This window comes from Protopterus annectens, chromosome 16.part0, assembly GCF_019279795.1.
Source record: "Protopterus annectens isolate FY-2018-M chromosome 16.part0, PAN1.0, whole genome shotgun sequence".
Classification (NCBI taxonomy): domain Eukaryota; kingdom Metazoa; phylum Chordata; order Ceratodontiformes; family Protopteridae; genus Protopterus; species Protopterus annectens.
In genome coordinates this window covers 646,023,320-646,048,023 of record NC_056750.1, presented here as the reverse complement: position 1 = coordinate 646,048,023, position 24,704 = coordinate 646,023,320, and the positions used below count along the sequence as shown (strand labels likewise).

The 24,704-nt window shown below is 39.5% G+C and overlaps 1 protein-coding gene across 2 annotated transcripts in view; it reads right to left on the bottom strand.

Moving 5' to 3' along the window:
• The window catches only part of LOC122790408 (mannose-specific lectin-like), a 230,592-nt gene that overhangs the window by 150,326 nt on the left and 55,562 nt on the right, over positions 1–24,704 (bottom strand). For both annotated transcript variants that reach the window (XM_044057926.1, XM_044057925.1), the window contains exon 2: positions 17,742–17,835. In XM_044057926.1, coding sequence (XP_043913861.1) covers positions 17,742–17,835 — 94 coding nt within the window. The remainder of the gene's footprint in view (positions 1–17,741; positions 17,836–24,704) is intronic.

Below are 24,704 nucleotides of genomic sequence, written 5' to 3'. Positions count from 1 at the left end.
AGGGAATATCCTAAGAATGGCATCTCATACTTAGTATACTTTAGTTCAATCTTTCAGCTATTTAGTCACAATATTTTGGGATTTGATCTAACAGGGCCCAATATGTCAAACAGTTACCTGTTGGGCTACCTTATTCTGTATATCCAAGTGAGATTACTGACACTTGTACCCAAACTGGTGAGACTGGAGAAAAAAATTGATGGAAAATGTTGAGCAGCTTTGTACTTAATGTGTTTGTTGAAGGCAAGCTAGTCGAGTGGACTTGAACAACAACTTGACAAGCCACGCTGCTTCGCAAGGGACGGCTTGCACCTGTCACCCCTGGGATTCCGGATATTGGCTAAGGCTCTTGCCACCCCCATAGTGCCTTTTTTAGGCAAGGCTCAAATTCTAAACCTACCACCCTAGAAAACAAAAATGGGAAGAAACTGAGGGTAATGCTGCTCAATGCCAGAAGTCTAAATCTCAAAATGCACGCACTCGAGGCCCTTCTCAGTATGGAGAACATCGATGTCTGTGCTGTAACTGAAACCTGGTTCAAGGCTCCTGAGAGCACCCGGCACTATTAGGTTTTACCTCATATCATGCCCGCCCCAAAACCCGGACCACACCACAAAAGGAGGGGTGTATCCATATTCATAAAGGATACCCACACCTCCAGGTTGGTGGCAACGCACGAAGCGGAAACCATCCAGGTGCAACTAACCATAGGCAAAACTGCTCTACAAATTGTAGCATGCTACAGGCCACCCTCTCAAACTCAGGACCCCCACACAGCCTTCCTGAAGACACTGGAGGGTATAAATGTATCTCCAAACACCATCATATTGGGTGACTTCAACTACCCGAATATAGACTGGGAACATTACTCAAGCCCTAACTTTCTAGCCCAACGGTTCCTGGAGTTCATAAATTCAAATGCCATGGAACAGCTAGTCACTGTTCCCATGAGAGGAGAAAATATACTAGATCTCACTGTCACAAACATGGGGACAAAATGCTCCACACCCGAAGTATATCCCTCATTGGTGAGATCTGATCATAAACTAATCTCACTGGAAATCCACATCCCGCCCCACCCCAAACAAAAAGACCATAGTGAAGAACCTCTAAAGCAAACTTCACACTACTCAAGACTGGTGTGGTATCCTTCAAGGCCCCTGAGCCAGTGGAAACCACAACCCAAGCTGCGGAAGCCCTTACAAATGCCTTCTATGAACACCTCCAGGACTGCATGGATCAGGCAATCCCAAATAAAACCAAGACTCTTTCCACAAAGGGCAAACGTCCAGTCTGGTGGACCCCAGCCATTAACAAACTTTACAATAAGAGGAGAAAGCTATTACATGATAGAACAAAATCCATAAAAGGAAGTCACCCCTGATCATTATTAGTAAAAAATACGCACTCATAAAATCAACTAAGGCCAATTTTGAGAAAAATTGCCATGGATTCAAAGGACAATCATAAGGCCTTTTTCAGCTATGTTAGGAACCTGGGTGGAAACTCCCAGATATGCTCAGAATTAGTCCAAAATGATACAAAATCACTGAACCCACAGACATTGCCAACATACTGGCAGACAGGTTCAGTGCAAACTTCACCCCCTCCCCTAAAGGAGAGATAACTATCCCAGCCGAGTGTAGCCTCCCGGACATCTCAAATGCGCAGGTGAAAGCTGCTCTCTAAAGCTAAAAACACAGCATCAATGGGACCGATGGTGTCCCTGGCTGTGTGCTACACGAGCTAAATGAGGAATTAAACCTGCACATAAGGCAGCTGTTTAATCTCAGCCTTACCACAGGATACGTGCCCAAGGAGTGGCGTACGACAATGCTGCTCCCACTCCACAAAGGCGGCGCTCCACGACCCTGGTAATTACCGCCCATAAGCTTAACAAGTCTAGTCTGCAAAGCTATGGAGAGGATCATAATGGAGCTCATAAACAAAGATATAGGGGACTTGCAGACATTGGACCCGACCCAGTTTGGCTTTGTCAAGGGAAAATCATGCCTTTTGAACTTGGTCGACTTCTTCGAAACAGTCACCAAGGCCATTGATGAGGGAAAGGCAGTCCATACAGCCTACCTTGACCTTGCAAGGGCTTCACACAATACCCCACTCGGGTATTGTAGAAAACTTACCATCTTAAATGTAAACCCATATGTCACAAGATGGGTTGCAAACTGGCTTAAGGACAGAACCCACAGGGTTAGAGTTGCTGGCGCTATGTCAAGACTCTAAGCCGGTCACAAGTGGTGTCCCACAGGGCTCGGTCCTTGGCCCCCTATTGTTTGGCATCTACTTCTCAGAAGTACAGGCCAACATGGGAGGACTTTGGCTGACAAAGTTTGCAGATGACTGCAAACTGGGCGCCATAGTGGAAAGTGCATCGGACACGGATATCCTTCAGAAGGGACTCACAGAAACAGATAGCTGGTGCCAGAGCCATGGCCTGAAGTTAAACGCCAAAAAATGTATAGTCATACCCTTCGGACCCTTAAAACAAGGTAACCCCAAGCTACCATATAGGTGGCAATCCACTAAGCACAGAAGAGGTTATCAGGGACCTGGGGACCCAGGTTGACAGTGGCCTTTCTTTTGACACTCACGTTGCTAAAGTGGTTAGAAAGACCTTCTACATTGCCCACCTGATCATGAAGGGATTCACATGCAGATCTAGTGAGGTCATTGTTCCCTGTACTCTTCACTTATCAGACCAATGATCGAGTACAATGCCCCATTCGGGATGTATCTCACCCGACATCTGCAGCAATTGGAGAGACCCCAAAAGTTCCTCACCAAAAGGATAAAGGGACTCCAAAATCTGTCATATGCTGCCAGATTGAAGAAACTCCAGCTCTATTCAGTCACATACCGTCTGCTCAGAGGTGACATGTGCCTGACATACAAGGCCATGTCCAACCCGGAATTAATGGACATGCTCCACCTCAAAAATCCAAATCCACCAAAACCACTAGAGCAAGCGACTTAAACCTTAGCACGATATAAATAGGACGTGCTGGAGGGATAGATTTATCACTCAGAGACTCCCTATGCTGTGGAATAAAATCCCAGTCCATGTGAGGCAGAGCACCTCGCTGACTCTGTTCAAGAGAAATCTAGACCTGTGGATGGGAGATCGTAGGTTTACCCGGGAATCATCTCTGTGTCACTGCTGGACAGAGGCACAACAAACTAATGGGCACAGTATTTTTTCATATAAGGGGTGGCGTAAGCCACAAAAATTTGGGCTAGGCTTATAAATGCCTTAGGGCAGATAGCCTAGTATAAACCTATGAATCTATAAATGTAGAAATTGTATGTAAAGTTTTTTGCACTGAATTTGAGACTATTCGTTTGCCATCTTTGGAAATGTAGTATACTTTCAGTCTTGGTATTTTGCAGAACAAATTTTACAGCAACTATGGCAACAGGGTAAAATATGTTACCTGGGTAAAAGGAGAATTTTTGATAATGAATTCTCTTCTCAAATGTCTAAGCAAAGAGCTCCCTTCCATGGAGTTAACATGAATGCAAAGTGAATAATCTGAAGTTTCAGTTGATATATGAGGTTGTGCTAAAATAGTTTTTTACAATGTTTATGGCTTGGTTCATTTGTATAAAGATAGCTACAGACAAGATCACCCAATATGTTCCATACTAGGTTATTAGCAGTAAACTGTCCCAAAGAAACTTGTCCAGGGTCTGCAGACATAGTTTCAGATTTTTGCAATATTGTCTTTATAATTTGGGCACACATGATCATGTTTAATAAAATTATTTAGATCAGAATCTATCCATAATATGCTGTTTATTCTTTGTTGAACTCATTATTTATTGTGTAAATATTTTATATATCGTTTGCATGGGTTTATATTAATTTATCAAATTACTATTCTGTTGAACCCAGGAACGCTGAGACAAGAACATTAAAAACATTACAAAATGCAAGTATCATAATCCACATCATCAAAGGGGAGACAAGCAGCCTGTCTTCTGTTTGATGATGTGGATTGTGATACTTATGTCTTGCAATGTTTTTAAGTTTTGATGTTCTTATTTCAACATTCCCAGCTTCAACAAACAGTAATTTGATAAATTAATATAAACCCTGTCTGTATATGCGGTTTTGAAATTTACATCAAACTGAACTGAGTGTAACTAATGTAATTTTCAAGACTGTTCTTCTGTTAAAATTAACCTGAATTAGTGAGTTTTCAAATAAGATTGAAAACATTTTATGTAAATCATGTATTTTTGACCCTTACAACTAAAATTTCATAGAACACTAAATGGAATGTAAGAGATGTACTGCCCAGTACTGCTTTAATGCCCCGGTTCTGTATGGTTGAGGGGAGAAGCAGCAATCCTGCTGCTAATGGAATGTATATTTTCTCATTCCACTACAGACGGCATTGGGTACAGCATTGTTCTGTTGGTTTGAAAACCTAAAAGCCAGGAAAACTATAGTGACTATAACTCTGGCAGGTTTTGAAAGATTATTTGGATTTTGTATTGAGTTTTACTTGGAATTTGTGTTAAGGAGTTTTAGTTTAGGGTTTTAAGAAGTTTATTTCTGACATCTAAGCTTTTAATGAATAGGTCATATTTCCTGGGGAAACCCATTTCTTTGGGGGTTGGGTGGTTCCCAGCTGAGTGGAGTATGCCCTTGAACCAGTGGAACATGCTTATAATGCATGTTAGACAACTTAATTAGAGATTATTGGACTAAAGAGATACATGTCTTAATCTTTAGCTGTATATTTTTACTAAAATATATCTCCTTCATGGATATTATCTCTACCTTTTTGATGTGTGTGTTCAGACCTGGTCCTTGCTGTGGCATAACCTAACTGCAGCAATCACTCCTGGGAGTAGGCCCCTACATCAGTGGGAATCAGCATGATATGAAATAGATTAAATCTCATTGTACAATCACATAGGAAATTCATGTCTTTTTATCAAATGGTAACTGTAAATCTCCATAACTGCATTATAAATAACTGGATTCAAGGGATGAAGGAAGTGTGTATGACTTTGTTGTGAATTGTGTTGGGTTTATTACATGGTTAATTTGCTCTTTGTTACAGTGAAATGAGATGTTCTCTTTTATATATTTTCTGACTAAGGAACCATCCTCTTCTTTGGTTACGTGCATATGAATGTTAATATACCTCTTTTTATATTTTCAAGGAGATTTTTAATATACACTCCTAATATAATACGAGTTGGGATTATTTTTATATGTGCAAAATTGTTTTGCTATGGTACATGAAAATTTATATATGCTTATTATTTTAATGCTCAAGTCTGTACTGAATGTGATACTGTGATTATTAATAAACACATCAAGTATTACATATATATGATTTTATATAATTACATTTTACATTTGAAAAATGTCTGTTGTCGATTATTGAATAATTGCATTGATAAAAGGTACACTTGACTAGGCATGTTCAGAGCTCAACACACATTACTGAACACAGATCAGACAGTTTGTCTGTGGGCTGGGTGCTGGAAAACAAAATTATTGAGGGAATTGTGCTAGATTAAAATTGTCTCCTTTATATGGGTAATGGACAAGGTATAGTATTATGTTAACAGGTGGGGGGCATGTAGCTCATCAATGATTCTATAGGCATGGCAGTGCATTCTAAATCATGACAAAATACAAAAGGTTTTGTCAATGTCATTTTGTATAACGCAAAGGAGATTATACATTTGAGGCATTATAGTGATCTGCCAGCAAGTTGTGATGAAAATACAACAGTCATGCTAGTGTTATGCTGATTACATATGTTTCGTCTATTAGACTGTTCGTTGGTATTTTTACATGACTTGTTGAAAAGATTTGAATGAAGATGGATTATTTTTTTTTTTTTTAAATATGATTTGGATGTTAACTGAAATATAAGAGATATCAACTTATATCTAACAAGTGCTCTCAATTTTTGATTAGATACTGGATAGTATTTTATTAGACGAGTATAAAAGTTAAAGCTGAGCAACATGTAATAAGAAAAAAAAATACTGTATTAAAAGGCTTTATATCAGAAAACATTTGGTAACATCTAGCTGATTAACAACAATAAATGAAAGTATGTCTGAATTTAGGTCTTTTTCCCTTACAGTTTCAAACATTGTACTGATTGAGTGAAAATGTTGAAAACTGACAGTCTACCTGGTTGACTGGCACAAAGTCTTGACAAAGAGACACACACACACACACACACACACACACACACACACACACACACACACACACACACACACACACACACACACACACACACACACACACACACACACACACACACACACACACACACACACACACACACACACACACACACACAGCACAGGAATCCTTGCATTTTAAGTTGAAACACCTGAGCCCCCCTGCCCGTCAGACAAGAATGTATGAGTGTGGTCATATCGAGGGCTGAAATTCATACCTTCCCCCTACTTGTGCAATGTAAGTTAGGGCTCCAGTCCTTTTTCTGTACTGAGAAGTTATAGGCAGCAATGTATAAAATCAAACCCCATGCCTTCTTCCTAGAATATCATGGCGTGCACGCTGAAGGTGAGACAGAATTGTTACTTTTAAAACGAAGGAATAAGATGATGATGCATACACTACATAAACTAAAAAGATAAAATACATTTGTTTTACAATCTATATCATTGTAGACTCAGTACAAAGTCTCCAAAACTGAAGCAGTGTGAGGCTTATTTAAAACATTTTGTTTTTCTCAGAGATAAGGTAAATTGTTGAGTAACTCTAATCTTATAAGAATGATTCATTTCCTTGTTTGTAAATGGGTCTGTATGTATAGGTACATGACTTGAAATTGATTAAAATGCTGGAAATTATTACCGTTTTTGTGTTTGAGTAATCCTACTCCCTCTATAATGCATTCTGTTATACTTTATTTATTACATCTGCATCACAAATTGTAGTTACAACAGCCTGCTCTAATACATTTTCCCAGATGTATAAGCCCCTAAGCATGATTCCCACTACCGTAGGAACCAATACTGAATTGACTGCAGGGCAGTTTGATGGTACTTTTACACGGAGGTATGGAAGCTTACTTTATTATACTGAGTTTTTTCTTTAAATTTTAGAGATACATCATCATTTGTTGACAGAAAGACTGCAGAGCACATTACTATTATCTACAACTTTTACTGATGACACAGACCCTGATATCAGACCAAAGGGATGATTAACTTTCTGTCAGACATTATCCATTTATCAGTTTTAAAGAAAACACTGACAGGTTATAAATCATAACCTTACATTTGCTGCTATTTTGTTCAAGTGTTAACTCTGAGAGTTCATAAGAGTTTCATTGAATGCAACAAAATAGCTACTGGCTATTGACTGTTTTAAACTGCAATTGTCATCGATAACATCAATGTAAAATTTTGCTTAATTGAAGCAAAATTATTCAAATTCTAGCAATTTTGACGAGCTTGCTACATTTCAGTGCTGTAGAAATATGTCTGAATTAGTAACTTTTTATGTTATTGTTATTTTATCTGCCGTACTGTAATGTAGGTAAGACAATATAATATATCATGCTAATATTTTGCAGTCCATCATTACTCAACCCTCACTTCCACACTCCTAAAATGGCAAGTTGGATGAAGTGGCAGAGAGTGTACCCAAGGGTGAGAGATTGGTGACTGCAGTGGATATCAATATGCATGTTGGTGAAGGGAACAGAGGGGGTGAGGAGGTGATGGGTAGGTATGGTGTGAAGGACAAAAATGCAACAGGTCAGATGGTAGTGGATTTTGTGAAAAGGATGGACATGGCTGTGGTGAATACATATTTTAAGATGAAGGAAGAGCATAGTGTGACATACAAGAGTGGAGGAAGATGCACACAAGTGGATTATATCCTATGCAAGAGGGCCGGTCTGAAGGAGATTGGAGACTGCAAAGTGGTGACGGGGAAAGCATAGTTAGGCAGCAGAGGATGGTGGTGTGTAGGATGATGTTGATGATTAAGAAGAGGAGGAGAGTGAGGGCAGTGTCAAGGATCAAATGGTGGAAGTTGAAAAAGGATAACTGTAAGGTAGAGTTCAGGGAAGAGTTAAGACAGGCAGTGGGTGGCAGTGAAGAGTTACTAGATAGCTGGGCAGCCACAGCAGAGGTGGTAAGGGAGACAGGTAGAAAGTTGCTTAGTGTGACATCTGGACAGAGGAAGGAGGACAAGGATACATAGTGGTGTAATGAGGAAGCACAGGAGAGTGTACAGGAGAAGAGGTTGGTGAAGAAGTGAGATTATCAGAGAGATGAAGAAAGTAGACAGGAGTAAAAGAAGATGAGGTGTATGGTGAACAGAGGTGGCTAAGGATAAGGCATGTGACGAGTTGTAGGAAAGGTTGGACACTAAGGAGGGAGGAAAGGACCTGTACTGATTGGCTAACAGAAGGACGGAGCTGGGAAAGATGTGCAGCAGGTTAGGGTGATAAAGGATAACACAGGAAATGTACTCATAAGTGAGGTGAGTGTGTTGAACAGATGGAAAGAGTACTTTGAGGGGCTGATGAAGAAAGAGAATGAGAGACAGAGAGAGAGAGAGAAGGTTGGATGATATATACTGATTCCTAATCCTGTACATCCTAGTCACATCCAGTGCAAATCTTAATATCTTTAACTCTGCCACCTCCAGCTCTGATTCCTGTCTTTTCGTCAGTGCCATTGTCTCCAGCCCATATAACATAGCTTGTCTCACCACCATCTTGTAGACCTTCCCTTTCACTCTTACTGGTACCCGTCTCCACCAACTCCACCCTGCCTGCACTCTCTTCCACACTCACTATTACTCTAAACCTTTGATCCCAAGTATTTAAATGCATTCACCTTCGCCACCTCTACTCCCTGCATCCTCACCATTCCTCTATCCTCCCTCTCATTCACACACACATATTCTGTCTTAGTCCTGCTGACCTTCATTCCTCTTCTCTCTAGAGCATATCTCCACCTCTCCAGGGTCTCCTCCACCTGTTCCCTACTCTCACTGATCACAATGTCAACTGCAAACATCATAGTCCACGGGGACTCCTGTCTGATCTCGTCTCTCAACCTGTCCATCACCATTGCAAATAAGAAAGGGCTCAGAGCTGATCCTTGATGTAACCCCACCTCCACCTTAAATGCATCCGTCACTCCCACTGCAGACCTCCTGTACCACTCTTACATACTTCTCTGATACTCCCAACTTCCTCATACAATACCATAACTCCTCTCTAGGCACCCCGTCATATGCTTTCTCTAATTCCACAAAGACACAATGCAACTTCTTCTGACCTTCTCTGTACTTCTCCATCGACACTCTCAGAGCAAACATTGCATCTGTAGTGCTCTTTCCTGGCATGAAACCATACTGCTGATCACTAATCATCACCTCCCTTTTTAACCTAGCTTCTACTACTCTTTCCTATAACTTCATGCTGTGACTGATCAATTTAATCCCTCTGTAGTTACTACAGCTCTGCACATCAACCTTATTCTTAAAAATCGGTACCAAAACAATTTTTCTCCATTCCTCAGGCATCCTCTCACTTTCCAAGATTTCTTTAAACAATCTAGTTAAAAACTCCACTGCCATTTCACCTAAACACCTCCATGCTTCCACAGGTATGTCATCTGGACCAACAGCCTTTCCATTCTTCATCCTCTTCATAGCTATCCTTACTTCCTCCTTGCTAATCCACTGCACTGCATGATTCACTATCCGCACATCATCCAACCTTCTCTCCCTCTCATTCTCTTCATTCATCAACCCCTCAAAGTACTCTTTTCATCTGCTCAACACACTCTCCTCACTTGTGAGTATGTTTCCCTCATTATCCTTTATCACCCTTACCTGTTGCACATCTTTACTAGCTTGGTCCCTCTGTCTAGCCAATTGGTACAGGTCCTTTTCTCCCTCCTTGGTATCCATCCTTTCATACTACTCTTCATACGCCTTATCCTTAGCCTTTGCCACCTCTCTCTTTGCCATGCACCTCATCTCCTTAAACTTGTCTACTTTCTTCATCTCCCTGACAATCCCACTTCTTCTTTGCCAGCCTCTTTCTCCGTATACTCTCCTGTACTTCTTCATTCCACCACCAGGTCTCCTTGTCCTCCTTCCTCTTTCCAGATGTCACACCAAGCACCTTTCTAGCCATCTCTCTTACTAGCTCTGCTGAAGTTACCCAGCTATTCTGTAACTCCTCACTGCCACCCAGTGCCTGTCTTAATTCTTCCCTGAACATCACCTCACAATTACCCTTTTTCAATTTCCACCATTTGATCCTTGGTGCTACCCTCACACTCATCCTCCTCTTCTTGATCATCAATGTCATCCTACAAACCACCATCCTATGCTGCCTAACTTCACTTTTCCCTGCCACCACTTTACAGTCTCCAATCTCCTTCAGACTGGCTCTTCTACATAAGATATAATCCACCTGTGTGCATCTTCCTCCACTCTTGTATCTCACCCTATGCTCCTCCCTCTTGTTAAAATATGAATTCACCACAGCCATGTTTCGCAAAATCCACTACCATCTGACCTTCTGCATTCCTTTGCTTAACACCATACTTACCTATCACTTCCTCATCTCCTCTGTTCCCTTCACCAACATACCCACTGAAATCTGCTCCAGTCACCAGTCTCTCACCCTTGGGTACAGTCATCACCACTTTATCCAACTCACTCCAAAATTTTTCGTTTTCATCCATCGCATGCCCAACTTGTGGAACATATGCACTAACAACATTCATCATTACACCATCAATTTCCAGCTTCATAAACATCACTCTATCCGACACTCTTTTCACCTCCAAAACACTAGGGTGTTAGATTGGATGGTAAGTGTCTCCAGCAGATCCAGGTTTGCATTGTGAGCTTCTTGGGAAATGGATTGCGACCAACAGTTTGCTAGTATACAGTACAGGATTTTTGTCCATGGTGATCTGCACATGGATGACTGTTCCTTCAGGATAACCCTATGTCATTTCTCCTCTCATCCACACCATGATAAAACAATTTGAACCCACCTCCAATACACCTAGCCTTGCTCTCCTTCCATCTGGTCTCTTGTACACACAATATACCAACCTTCCTTCAGTCCATCATATCAGCTAGCTCTCTCCCTATGCCAGTCATACTGCTAACATTCAAAGTTCTGACCCTCACTATCACAGTCCTAGCCTTTACCTGTCTTTGGGTATGCCTTCCTCCTCTTCTCCTCCTTCGGCCAACAGTAGCCCAATTTCCGCCAGTACCCTGTTGGCCAGCAGTACTGGTGACGGTCGTTGTTAACCAGGGCCTTGACTGATCTGGTATGTATATCTGTACTGTTGTCCGCATGCACGATTTGGCAAAATTTTAAGCCGGATGCCCTTCCTGATGCAACCCTCCCCATTTATCCAGGCTTGGGACTGACACAAAGTAACATTCTCCCATATCTGTGAGCACGAGGTGCAGTATGTTGGAGCCTCTAGTGGTCAAAGATGTTTGTATTTACAGAGTTCAGGAATATCTGTACCTGTAGATTTTAAGCCATGTGGGATTCCAGGTCTATAGAGGGGTATTTAAATTCTCCCAAGAGTAGGGTGTTAGATTGGATGGTAAGTGTCTCCAGCAGATCCAGGTTTGCATTGTGAGCTTCTTGGGATATGGATTGCGACCAACAGTTTGCTAGTATACAGTACAGGATTTATGTCCATGGTGATCTGCACATGGATGAATTCCAGCATGTCATCCTGTTTGACCACACTAGAGGCATGCTTGTTACTGACGTATACTGAGACACATCAACCTTTAATTCTTGTCTGTGCAGCTACTGGTCTAAGTATGGAAGACACTGGAAACTTGCACTGTCAAGGTACTCTCTGCCACTTTAAACCATGTCTTGGTAACTGCACAGATGTCTATATTTTTGAATGTGAGGAGGGCTTGGAAGGAGTGTATTTTTTTAGGCTCCTGGCATTGAGCAGTAACATCTTGAGGTTCTGTTAAGTTAATTGTGCTATGTCATTAGGTTTGTCAATTTGGCATTGCCTAAAAAGGCATTATGGGGTGGATAAAGTTTTAGCCAGTATTTGAAAGTAGCCTACAGGTGAAAGGTGCAGACCATACCTGTCAAAGCAGTGTGGTCTGTTGACCATGTCCTTCCAAGCTGACAAATATTGGATCCATTTAGAATGACATCAGGAAGCCAGCCAGTTTTGCTCATATAGTGGCATAATCCTCAGTGATGGCAATATGTTGCTCATTGCTAGGCTCATACCTGCCTGAAACACATAGTCTGAAAGCTCCTTAATGTATCTCTTCATATAGTTCAAGGAGGTACATTTCAGGTCATTTACACCTACATAGATTATAATAAATCATACTTGTATCTGTGGGATAATGACTTGAGTGCATATGTGATTTAGCAGATCCTGGCTCCATATACACCACTAACTGTTATTTTCTCCTTGTTCAGCCTGGCTAGAAGGGCATTGATATATCTTACAATGGAGTCCCCTATGGTGAGAATCCTGGGAAGTGTGTTTGCTTGTCTTAAGGGCTTAGTTTTTGGGGTTCTACTGAGACTGATAGTATGGGTAGTGTTAAGTGGTGTTTTTTGGGTTTGCTGAGGCATATCTTTGACAACGGGTGGCCTAGGCAATCTTTGTCCTTTTGGAAGCCTGCTTTTAACTGCCACAGCATACTTTAGTCCATGTGTGTATTGTAAGCTATGTGAGGTGATTTCTGCACTTATATGCAAAGGTTTAGCCTCCAGTATCATTGACTAATTACACTACTTGCATACTGTGTCTGATTCTTTAAGGATTAAGTGGTTGTGAGTAAACACGAGACAACTGCTACATTGTCTCAAGATGCCCATATCCACCAAGAGGGCTACAAAGAAGTTAGGAAATTGGACATCCATACTGCCCACAGTTCTCTCATTTGTGAGATACAGGGAGTGGTGAATTGGGGTTGGATGGCTACTAAGGGTTCTCTTTTGGTGCAGACTAATAAAGGAGCTTGTGTCCACTTAATTTTTTCCCTCTCTCATTCTAAAAGTTAGACTGATTAACTGCATTATTCTGAACAACCCATAATTTATATTTCTATGTTGTTTGTAACAGATTAGAAATGGTAATAGCCAATGTCAATGTTAGAAGGATCATTGACCAGTCCCCATGTCTAGTAAACAAACATAAATAAAATAATCTGTCAGTGAAAGTGATAACACAGCATTAGTGATTGATATTCTTATTCCAACTGTCTAAGCAATAAAAAAGGGTCTGTTGCCATGGATATGAACTTTTCACTGTCTCCGTTACAGGCTTGGTGGATACAAGCTTCCCGAGGCAATGTAGAAATTGCCTCATGTTTACTAACAACCAGTTAATTCTCAAACAAACTGATATGGTATGGGAGAGATGTATTTACACAATGTCACTGGAAGCAAACCTCTCACATAAAAGTACTCCTAATGTCAATAAGGTTGTCAGTAGTACACACGCTGTACTCATCAAGCACAATTCAAAGCAGACATATCGACCCACATATGCTGAGGGACTTAACTGTAACCTTCCTAAACCACAAAGACCTCCCAGACAAAGTACACATAAATACCCTCAGCAGCCCCAAATGCACTCTTTCAGAACAACACCCTCTTCAACACATAGAGCTACATCTCATGGAGCCTCTACCTCTAAGCCCATAAGGCAAGTTAACACACAATCCAACATTCTAGTCATTAGAGACTCCAATCGTGAGGCACACTGATGTCCTTCTCACCAAGCTAAGTAAGGAGAAAGTCACAGTTAGTTACTTATCAGGGGCTAGAATACACCACATTACGGAGGCACTCAGGTCACTGGATCACAATTACCAATATGACTCATAGTCCACGTGGGAGTAAATGACCTGAGATGTACCTTCCTAGACTACATGAAGAGAGACATCATGATGCTCTGGGAATATGTGTCTCAGGCTGGTATGAGCCTAACATTTAGCAGCATTTTATCTTCTCCAAGGATGATGCCACAATATGAACAAAAGTTGATTGACTTTAATAACTGGCTTAGTTTCTGGTGTCATTCTAAGGGAGTGTAATACTTGTCAGCATGGAAGGAGATGGTCAATAGACCATGCTGCTTTGCCAGGGATGCTCTGCACCTTTCCCTCTAGACTTTCGATTATTAGCTAAAACAATGTCTTCCCCCATAGTGCTCTTTTTAGGCAATGTCAAACTGGAAAGTACTACTGACATGGCAAATCAAAACCAAGAAAATCTAAAGGTATTACTGCTCAGTGCTAGGAGTCCAAACAAAAAACTCCTCTTCCTAGAAGCCCTCTTTACCCTAAAGAATACTGATGTCTGTGTGGTCACTGAGACATGGTTTAAAGCCGCAGAGAGCACACCAACAGTGCTAGGTTATAATGCCTTCCACACATTTAGGCCAGCTACTTCACAGGGAGGTACTAAAGGTGGAGGTGTCTCTATTACATCAAAGATAAATATAGTTCAAGGCTGGTAAATCAGAACAATGCACTTGAGCTGCTCCCTGTTCAAATCACCATAGGCAAAATCCAATACCACTTCCTTGCAAACTATAGGTCCCCCTCTATGATCCAGGAAATCCATACCATGTATTTAAACTTATTAGAAACACTAGCCATCCATCCCAATGCCATATTCATGGGTGACTTTAATTACCCCATTATTAACTGGGAATCCTATACAACATCAAATGTACATGCACACAGATTTCTGGATTTTGTAAACACAAACTCCCTGGACCAGATAGTCAGTACACCATCTGGTATATAGGTACTGTGTACTGGGGAAGAGTCATGTAGACAGACTGCTTTAAGCATCAGCAGTGATGCACTGTATTGTCTAGATAAGAGAAATATGGATCACAGACCATACACTAAGTCAGAGCTAGCCAATCAACAATATAAAAATTAGCTTTATGTGATTTGGTAACATTGAATAATGTCACCAAGAATGGACATGGGTGTCTGCTGGTTATAAGTGGGTTGATATCCTAGCTTACTCTGACCTACATAAGAGAACTATACTAACGGTGTGAATGAGTAATATGCCCCTATTTGCCAGTGTATGTCTGACATAAAGGTCATCAGTACTGGATCAGTACTGTAGTGACTGTCTAGTGTCCAGTTTTCCAGCTTGGGTTACCTAGGATCATTCTGTTGAATAAATAACAGCTGTAAAATCAAGGAACCTCACAAAATGTACTAAAGATTGCTAAACTAATTATAGCACACAGCTTGGAAGTGAATGACATCTTGTGTATCCAGGACAGAAAGTGAAAAGGCAATGCAGCAAAGACACTAGGCTTGGAATTCAAGGTCTACTTATGGAGAAGACAGAATAGAAATGCTTTGGCAATTGTGGAGAGGTAGAATCTTCTGAGGATAGCAAATGATATCAAGAGAATTAGGGATAGACTCATGGCAATCAAACTTCAGAGTAAAGATAAAGCAGTATTCATAATTTCAGTGTATGTCCCACACATACCTTTCAACATCTTAGTGCAAGAATTCTGGAATAACACAAACATAATGGGGGAACAAAGGTTAAAAATCAGGGCTAGAGTTTATACAACAGATTTTTGTATTCATATGAAGTTTCCTAAAGTGGATGAAGTCCAAAACTCAAATGTATGTTATTACTTAGTGACGTCTATCCTCAATTATTTACCAGAAAAAACACAGATTTTATGGGGAACAGATCAGAAGCATGTTGCAAAAATCTGGACATTCTGCAAAATTCTGGACAACCGAAAGGTATTGTCCACAGCAAGCTTGAGACAGTGAGGAAAACAGAGCATTCAGACAACAGCTGCAGTAGCTATTGATAATTTGGGATCTGAAGGTTCATATTGAGGCAGACAAAAATAGGATATCTGGACTGCCTGGTTACACATGGGTGGTGCATCAGGAATAAAGAAGATGAGGCCAGTCTAGACTTCTATATTGCAAATGGCTTGATGATGGTGAACACACAAGTTAACCATGAACGATAACTGGTAGGGCTGTGGCAAAAAGTACCATTTAGTGTGATTGGGAAACTAAAGATTCTGTGGTACAATAGCCACAATGAGGAAAGACCTCATTATTAATTAATATGCATGACTCTAAATAAATTGGTGTAATGATTGCTTTATGCCAATTTGCTAGAATGCCCCTAATGCATTGGAAATGTCCACTAAGATAAAAGTGATTTGAAGATGTAATTTGCTAAAGTCCCTAAAAGTAATGTTATCCTGTCTAGCTGACATACCCTCTTTAGTTACATCAAGAATTATTTCATTCTTGGTGATTACATAAATGTTACTATCATAGACACCTGCAAATATGCATTCAGTGATTTTGGAGTCAATGAGGCATTTTTTTTTTTTTTGTGAAATCTTACAAGGTATCTTGGATAATTTCTTGGATGTCTAAACATTACCCATTGCCTGTTACAGATGTCACAGCTAGAATTCTATTAGAATCAGCACTAGTGATGTATTAAAACAATTCCATTTTCTTAATGTCAGATGCAAGATATATTTTTTAATTAACTTGGTACCTTCAGGTTTTAGTTCTAATTCCTTTTAATTATAGTTTGTTTATCCTAGACTGTATGTTCAAATTGCAAGATTCCATCTATAGATCTTACTGCTCATTTTTTTAATTTTTTCATGCTGTATGGTAACTGCTTTCCAACAATACTTAGAACCTTATCCTTATTGTACCAAGTGAAAGGGAGTAATTTAGAATACTTGCTTTTATGCTACCTTTTTTATCATCTATCTCCAACGTAGCATTTTTTGCCTTTCTGTTCCTCTTACTGTCTTCCATTGCCACTTTACATATCTTATGAAAGGGCTGTTACCTCCTTGGATAAAACTGGCCATCTTTTCCTTTGTTTAGGCATATACTTTTTTTGACTACCCTGCCTATTGTCCTCTGATTTAATGTGTGCTTTTCTGTATCTTCCTTCTACCATGTTTCTTTATAATTTCTAAAAATGTTATGCTTTTTCTTTAACCTTTAAAGTTATATCATTTGACATCCATAGTATTATTTCCTGCTTTTAGATCTGTTTATTAGATGTCCGTGTAGATTCAGACCTGTTGATTTTTGTAAATGTTTTTTTGTATTTTATTGCTATTCCTCCAGTCTACTTGCATTCAACTGTGAATAGATTTGAAGTGTTTCTACATGTTTTTTTACCTATTTTTATGCAGTACTACATGTGATGCCTCCAGTGCCATACTATAATTTCTTTCAATCACTCTCTTTATAAACTCCCTACTTATTTTATAAAACATTAGAAAAAAATACTTTTCTCTATGCCAACATCACACAAAGTTCATGTGAACTTCACCCTCCATGACATCATTGTAGGGATAGTGTGGAGGTGTGTTGTTAGGCTTTAATGAATGCAACACTAAAATGCACAATGCCATAAATTTTTATTAAGAAACCATTCACACAAAATTGTTAAAAAGAGAGGACGTACATTATGTTATTTTAGTACTCATTTCAGGTTTGTAAAAATACTACTTCAGAATGCTATAGTATTGTATACACTGTGTGTGTTTGTGTGTATTGAGATGATCTTACTTAGAAAGTAGGTCTGCAGTATCCCTTAGCTGAAATGAGGCTATCTTTAACTTTGTGTGTGTGTTTCTGAAGAAGAACTTACTTGAAAAACAGCTCTGTAGAATCCATTTATTGAAACAAGGCTCTGTCCTTTATTCAGATGTCCATTTGCTAGCAGGCGATCTGTGCACATTCCTCTGGGGGAAAATCAATTAAACAACATCTTTAATTCACAAAACTTGTATCGGTAAATGCATTTCCTGTGGGTATATTTTCTTTGCAGTGAAAATGTCATTTGAAGCATATCAGTTTACTAAACAGTTTTTTTATGTAATTATTTGCACATATTTTAACTCGCTAACTACACAGAACAATCTTCCATATCAATGAATGACGTGCCTGGAAAAATGTCAAGGGACACCTCATTCTGTCTTCAATTGTCACAAAACAGGGTCATGCTATTTTCATTCCTAGCCATTACACTGCTCTGAATGAATTACTGACCCCTGTTATAAACACATTTTTGATATAAAACTATATTCACCCACTCACATCTTCTCACAATTAAGCATTAAGACTTGAAAGGCCCAACTTATATTAATTGTTAATGAAAAATCCTTTACCAAGAGTGTCCCAGCTAAATGCAACTTAACCTTCTAAAGCCTTTAGGAATGAACATGAAATCTCAAATTTTAAACCAAAATGGCTAGTTTTCTGTGCCCGCAATGAAGAACAATAATTCTACAGTGACAGCTGTTGAAGTGGGTCTATATTACTAGACTGAAACTTTAGTTAGTTGAATAACTAAAGATCGATCTGGTAATATCGAAATCCAAAAACCATGAACGTTTGATTTCATGCAGGGAAAGAATTCCCTTGGTTGTTATGTGGATTATGTCCTTTTCTCCATTGTAGAGTGATCTTGGAGTCAGTATATTTAGTTAGGGGGAGTGTGGGGGCACAGCGGGGGGTGTGGGTGGCAAAGCCCTCCAATTGATTTGGGTTTCAATGTTTTTTTTTCATGTGGCCAAGGGAATTCTTTCCCTGTGTGAATTTACCCGTTCGCAGTTTTTGGATTTTGATATTACCAGATTGATCTTTAGTTATTCGACTAAAGTTTCGATCTGGTAATATAGACCTGTTGAAGTTATATAAATCGATACCACCATAAGCGATCACTTCCTTAACACCAACTCTTACCATGCTCTCCTTCAGCACTATGACTAACCTTTGTCTTTCTTAAAAATATTAATATCAACTACCTTTTCGCATATATCAGCAGTGCTTATGTACTGTACATCTGTGACACGTTTACATCAGAGTATTCTAATATTGTTAATGTCACTTATGTTATATACCGTTTATTTTATTTACATTTTGGTTACAGGGATAGAGCACTGATCACAACATGCCAAACTGTTGGGTCATCTCAGGTTGCATTCAAAATAGTAGCAGCAACAATGTAACAACTGCAATCAACCATGGATCCAAAATAGTAGCAACAAAAATGTAACAACTACAATCAACTGTGTAACACTATGTACAAACATTACACCATACTGATGTGCACCTGTTACAAGCAGAAAAGTGGAATTAGCAGAGTAGCGAGGAAAGGGTGAGGAAACAGGTTTAGCCTTGGAAATTGTAGAGGGTAGCACAAACTGTTTAGAGGACAAAGCAAGAGATATGTAATGATAAAGATGAGGGGTTCAAGGAAACAGAGGGACTGAGAAAGGTAAATGTTGTAAGGTGACAGAGAGCAAGGAGAAAGAGAAGCTATGTGCATATCTACAGAAAGTGGAAACACAGAGGTAATCAAAACAGTACCTGTGTAAATGTAGTCACATATGAGGAAATTAACCTAATGCAGAGTAGTATTACTTAAGGGATACCTTCTGTATTCTAGCATTTGCTTTTTTATTACTAAGATAATGTTCGAGATGGGGTCTGAGCTTAGTATAGTTAGTATGTTCAGTGATATAGTGGGGAAGGGATTGAATTTGCCACAGTTTTGGAGCAAGTAAAAGAAGCTGGGGTCGGAGTTATGTAGTTTTACAAATGGGGTTTGGAGAGTAGGGCCTACTTCACCTTGACATCTGAGGTTGTAGGTTGATGGGGTAGTGATTAGTTTTATGGTAAGGGAAGAATGAATGTAGGCAGTATGTGACTGAGATGAGATAGCATTTACAGTGAAACATCTGTTAGTCATGAAGTCTTTTAACCACTGTGTGGCTTCAGTGCTGATGTCAATGTCTAGGAGGTGGGCTACTAATATTGTCAAAGACATAGGTAAGGTCATTTACAACACATTTAGGAGTTTCTTTATCTATGTTGGTAATTATGTCAATGGTTAAAATCCAGAGTGCTTACAATGTATACTCTCCTGCCCAGAAACCAAGTTTGTTGGAGAGTAAATTATATTTTTTGTGGGTATAAGTTGGTTATAAATTATTTTTCAAAGTATTTTGCCCAGGGGTAGGGAGGATGAAGATGAGCTGGTAGTTACTTGTGGAGGAAGGTTTAGGATCTTTAGGAACAGGTTTGACAAAGGCTGACTTCTAGACTGTGGACATGGTGTTGATTGTGAGGCCAAGAATAAAGATATGATTTTTTGAGGAGTGGGGTGGGGAGGAGGGTGGCAGTGTAGTCTCTACAGTGAAAAAGAAACCAGTGGTACAAGTTATCTGTTTCAGGGGGACAGTCAAGTGGTATTTGCTGAAGTGATGGTGTAATTTGCTTGGCAGTGATTATAGTAAAGTAGAATGGGAGAATGTATGGGGGGGTTGGGCTCTATTTGGAAAGTAGAAAAAGGAATGTTGTGTGTGGAGAGGAGGTTGGGGAATTCTTTTTGGAAAGTAAATCTGTGTGACCATACTGGTATGACAAGTACAATGTTTCTGTGAGGAATGTTCCTTTGGAGAAGCTCCCCCAGAGATGTTATTACAGAATAACATCTTATAACACTTGTAAAAGAATTGTCTTGAGAGAATGTACAAAAGTGGTTTGCTTAGATTTGAGGTTTTTGGCTCTGTTCCTGTGGACTGCTTACTTTTTTTTAAACACCTTTATTGAGTTATCACTTGTGACATAGGCAAACTTACATTAAAAACATTATAAACTTACATTACAGGTTGAAACACAGTTTTATTCCTCAAGCTATTAGACAGTTAAATAAAACTCACATACTGCCTCTCCCTCTAGTGTTGTAGGTTGGTTCGCATTTGGAGGGAATGAGCTTGTCTGTATCTATATTATTGTCTATTTATTTCCTTAGATGACTACTTCTTGTTAATTGCCATTTTTTTGTATGTTGCTGGAGGATTTGTAGAATAGGAATTTCATTGTACTTTGTGACACAGTTGCTAGTACATATGATAATAAAGTTGAATCAAATAGAATATAAAAGCAATCAAACCATATTAATAAGTTTACATTTACAAGCATTACATACCACATATATTCTTATAAGTCTAATAGTCTAAACCATGTATAAATTTTTCAGTGACTGCCTTCTTTTAAACTTCATTCCTCCTCCAAACCATTTTTCTGTATGAATTGTTCCAAAAATTTCCTCTGTTAAACAAGAAACATCTTCACTGAATTATCCCTTATGATACAGGCCATCATACACTCATATAAATGAAAACAAACCACACTGATATATTTTCAGTGGCAAACATTATACATCACTTACAATGTATTCAGTCATTGCCACTCAGACATTAGATAGCTCATTCAAGTCCTGCCTTCTTTTAAACCCCATTACTCCTCCAAAACATTATTCTGCATGTATTCATAGGAGATTACTAGGCCATCGACCCGGAGGTCATTTTAAGCCTAGCCGTATCAGCCCAATATAATATTATAGTAATTCTAGTCAATACCTGAAATTGCATTTAGTGATGACTGAGAGTTGTGGGCTCTATCCCCAGTAAGAATTTATGGTGCCCCATCCACTCGTCCAGGTTCCTTTTGAATAATGTCATAGAGGCATTCTGCTTCACATGAATCTGTAGCATGTTGCAAAGATGTGGTAGTCACTGGGAGATAAAGCTGTCTCTCCAGCATGTCCTATTTAAGTCACAGGCCATATTTAGGTCCCTGCACCAGGTAGCCCTAATCCCATTTGATTTAGAGATATGCAGCAAGTTCATTATGTTTGGGTCTTGGACTGCTCTGTAGGCCAGACATAAGTCTCCCTAAGAAGTCTATATGATACAGAGTACAGTGACTTTAGTCAGTCTGTGTAAGTCACATGTTGGTGCCACTTGATCTTCTTTGTTAGAAAATTCTGAGGTCTCTCAAATTGCTTTAAGTGCATAGTACGGTACATGCCAAACAGGTCATTATACTCAATTATGGGCCAGATAAGTGCCGAGTATAGGGGGTTATAACTTCTTTTGCTCTCAGGGTGATGCCATTACTAATCAAGTGTGCTACATAGAAAGCTTTCCTTACTATAGTAGACACACGTTGGTCGGAGTTAAGGTCGCAGTCGACTTGTGATCCCATGTCTCTTACCACTTCATGGGTAGTTAGGGTATTGTTGTTGATTTGATAGTGTGAGGGGACATTGTGCTGAAGGGAATGATTATCCATTTATTTGCATTCACTTTGAGACCGTGACTAATACACCAGTTGTTGGTCTGCATGAGACCCTCCTGGAGTATACTGACATCATCTGGGGATTCAATGATTGCACCTAGTTTGCAGTCATCTGCAAACTTGGTCAGCCACATCCCCTTAGTTTTGATCTGAATGTCTGAGAAGCACATACCAAACAGTAGGGGGCCCAGCACTGATCCCTGTGGCACCCCACTGATAACAGGTCTGCTGGTTGGTGTGGAGTCACCAATTTTAATAGTGTGTCCAGTTTGCAAGCCAACTGACAACCCATCTTACAAGAAAGGAGTTTACATCCCGTTTGCTAAGTTTATCGGTAATGCCTGAATGTGGGATTGTGTCAAAAGCCTTTGCCAGGTCAAGGTATGCTGTGTGCACAGATTTGCCCTCATCAATAGCCTTGGTCACATTTTCAAAGAAATTCATCAGATTTAACAGGTAGGATCTCCCCTTCATGAAGCCAAACTGGGTATGATCCAGGGTTTGGAGGTCACCTATGTCTATATTTATGAAGTCCATAATGATACATTCCGTAGCCTTACAGATGAGTTTGGTCAAGATTATGGGTCTGTAATTCCCCAGGTGTTTCACTAGGCCACCTCTGTGGAGTGCAGTAGCAGTTGCTGTTCTCCATTCCACAGGAGCAAAGCCTGTGGTTAGGCTATGATTGAAAAGGGTACTTAGTAGCGATGCTAGTTAATGTTTAGCCTGTTTAGAAGACAGCCTGGGATGTTGTCTGGTCCCACAGAGACTGTATTTTATGCCTTGGACAAGGCTTTGAGGACCTGCTCTTCAGATATGTAGGGTGGGGGAAATTTGGGGGAAAGTTTATTGTAAGTTAGGAGGGGATAAGGGAGTGAAATTTTCACCAAACCTATCTACTAGCAGGTTTTCTCTCTCTGTGGGGTCAGCATTTGTGATACCATTACACACCAGTTCTGCACATGCTTGGGTCCTACCATTTAGGTTATGTACATAGCTGTAAAAGGCCTTATGGTTATCCCTGGTTGTACTTCACATAATTCCCATTTTTTTTCTAAGTAATTTGCTTCTACCATATTCTAAAGATCCCATTCCAATTGTTTTATCCCTGTTAGTATATTCACTACTTCTAGTACAGTTTGTTTAGTCTTTAATTTCTACTTTCTAGTAATTGCTACTTTGGCAGCCAACTCAATGAGACTCAACAAGGCCTTGCTGTGTTTAACCAGTTCTAATTCTGTACCATAGTGCAAAAAATCATTTCCTTAGTTATACCAATTTACTCACCCAGTAATTCTGACAGAGTAGTCTGCAGAGAATTTTTAAAGTCTGCTAACTCATAACACTCTGAAAAATGTGTTGCCAATTACCTCTTTCTTCCCCATCACACCTCCAACATTTTGCTATCTACCTGAGGAAACACTCTTTGGAGTCTACTTGGGGTATAAAATACATATGTAAATACTTCCATGCAAGCAGCCTAAATCTTTTAGAATTTGCTGCATATTTGGGAGTCATACATATATCTCCCATTGTTTCTTTGTGAATTACTTATCCAGTCTTTTTTCCCAATCCTTTCTAACCTCCTCTAACCAATTCTTATAGTTGTCATACAGTGTTTTATATCCTCTACTAATAATCCTTTTAACAGCAGTTTCTGTTCTAGATTCTAATAAAAATGTTACCAGTGCTAGTCTTTCACTTAGAGTCCCCATATTTCTTTCTCTTTGCCTATACTCTGATGTCAGTCCTTGATAGATAAGACAATCTCTAGCCTACAGTCCAAATAAATTATTGGCTTCTTCCCAGTCTATTATTTTTTCCTGTCTAATTATTTGCTCCTAATATCTTGGTTCATTTTCCAGTTTTCTCCAGTAAATTTCAGCCCCTCTTGTCTATTGTCTCTGTCCCTAATTGCAGTCATCCCAATTGGCATAATCTCCTTTCTCCATTTCTGGTTTTGCTTAGTCCTTAGAATACTTTCTGCTATTATATGAATATAATGTTATTTATGGTTACTTTTATTCTCCTTAAGGATCTGCATCCAAAATCCAACTCTCTCCTTGTTTCCTGAGCTTTCCTCCTGTTTCATCACCATTCCTTTCCACTTTGAATTCTAGCTTTCTGCTTGTGTTATATATAGGATCTCTAACTGTGTAGCTCCAAAGTACCCCTTCAAATTAGGTAATCTCAACCCCCTTATTCTATTGGAAAGATCAGCTTATCCCACTTGACTCTTGCCATATTCACCTACCAGATAAAATCCTTCAACTCTTTATTAATTGCTATCCACAACTTCTCCTCTGGTTGATAAAAATATGACTGGACTGTGTATACAGCTAATGGGACTAAAAACATTTTGACTGCTTGTATTCATAAAACCTAGCTTCCAGTTTCTCAGTTTTTGTATTATCCTTTGTTTAGTCTCTTCCCACAAATCCTTAGCTGCCATAACAGAAAC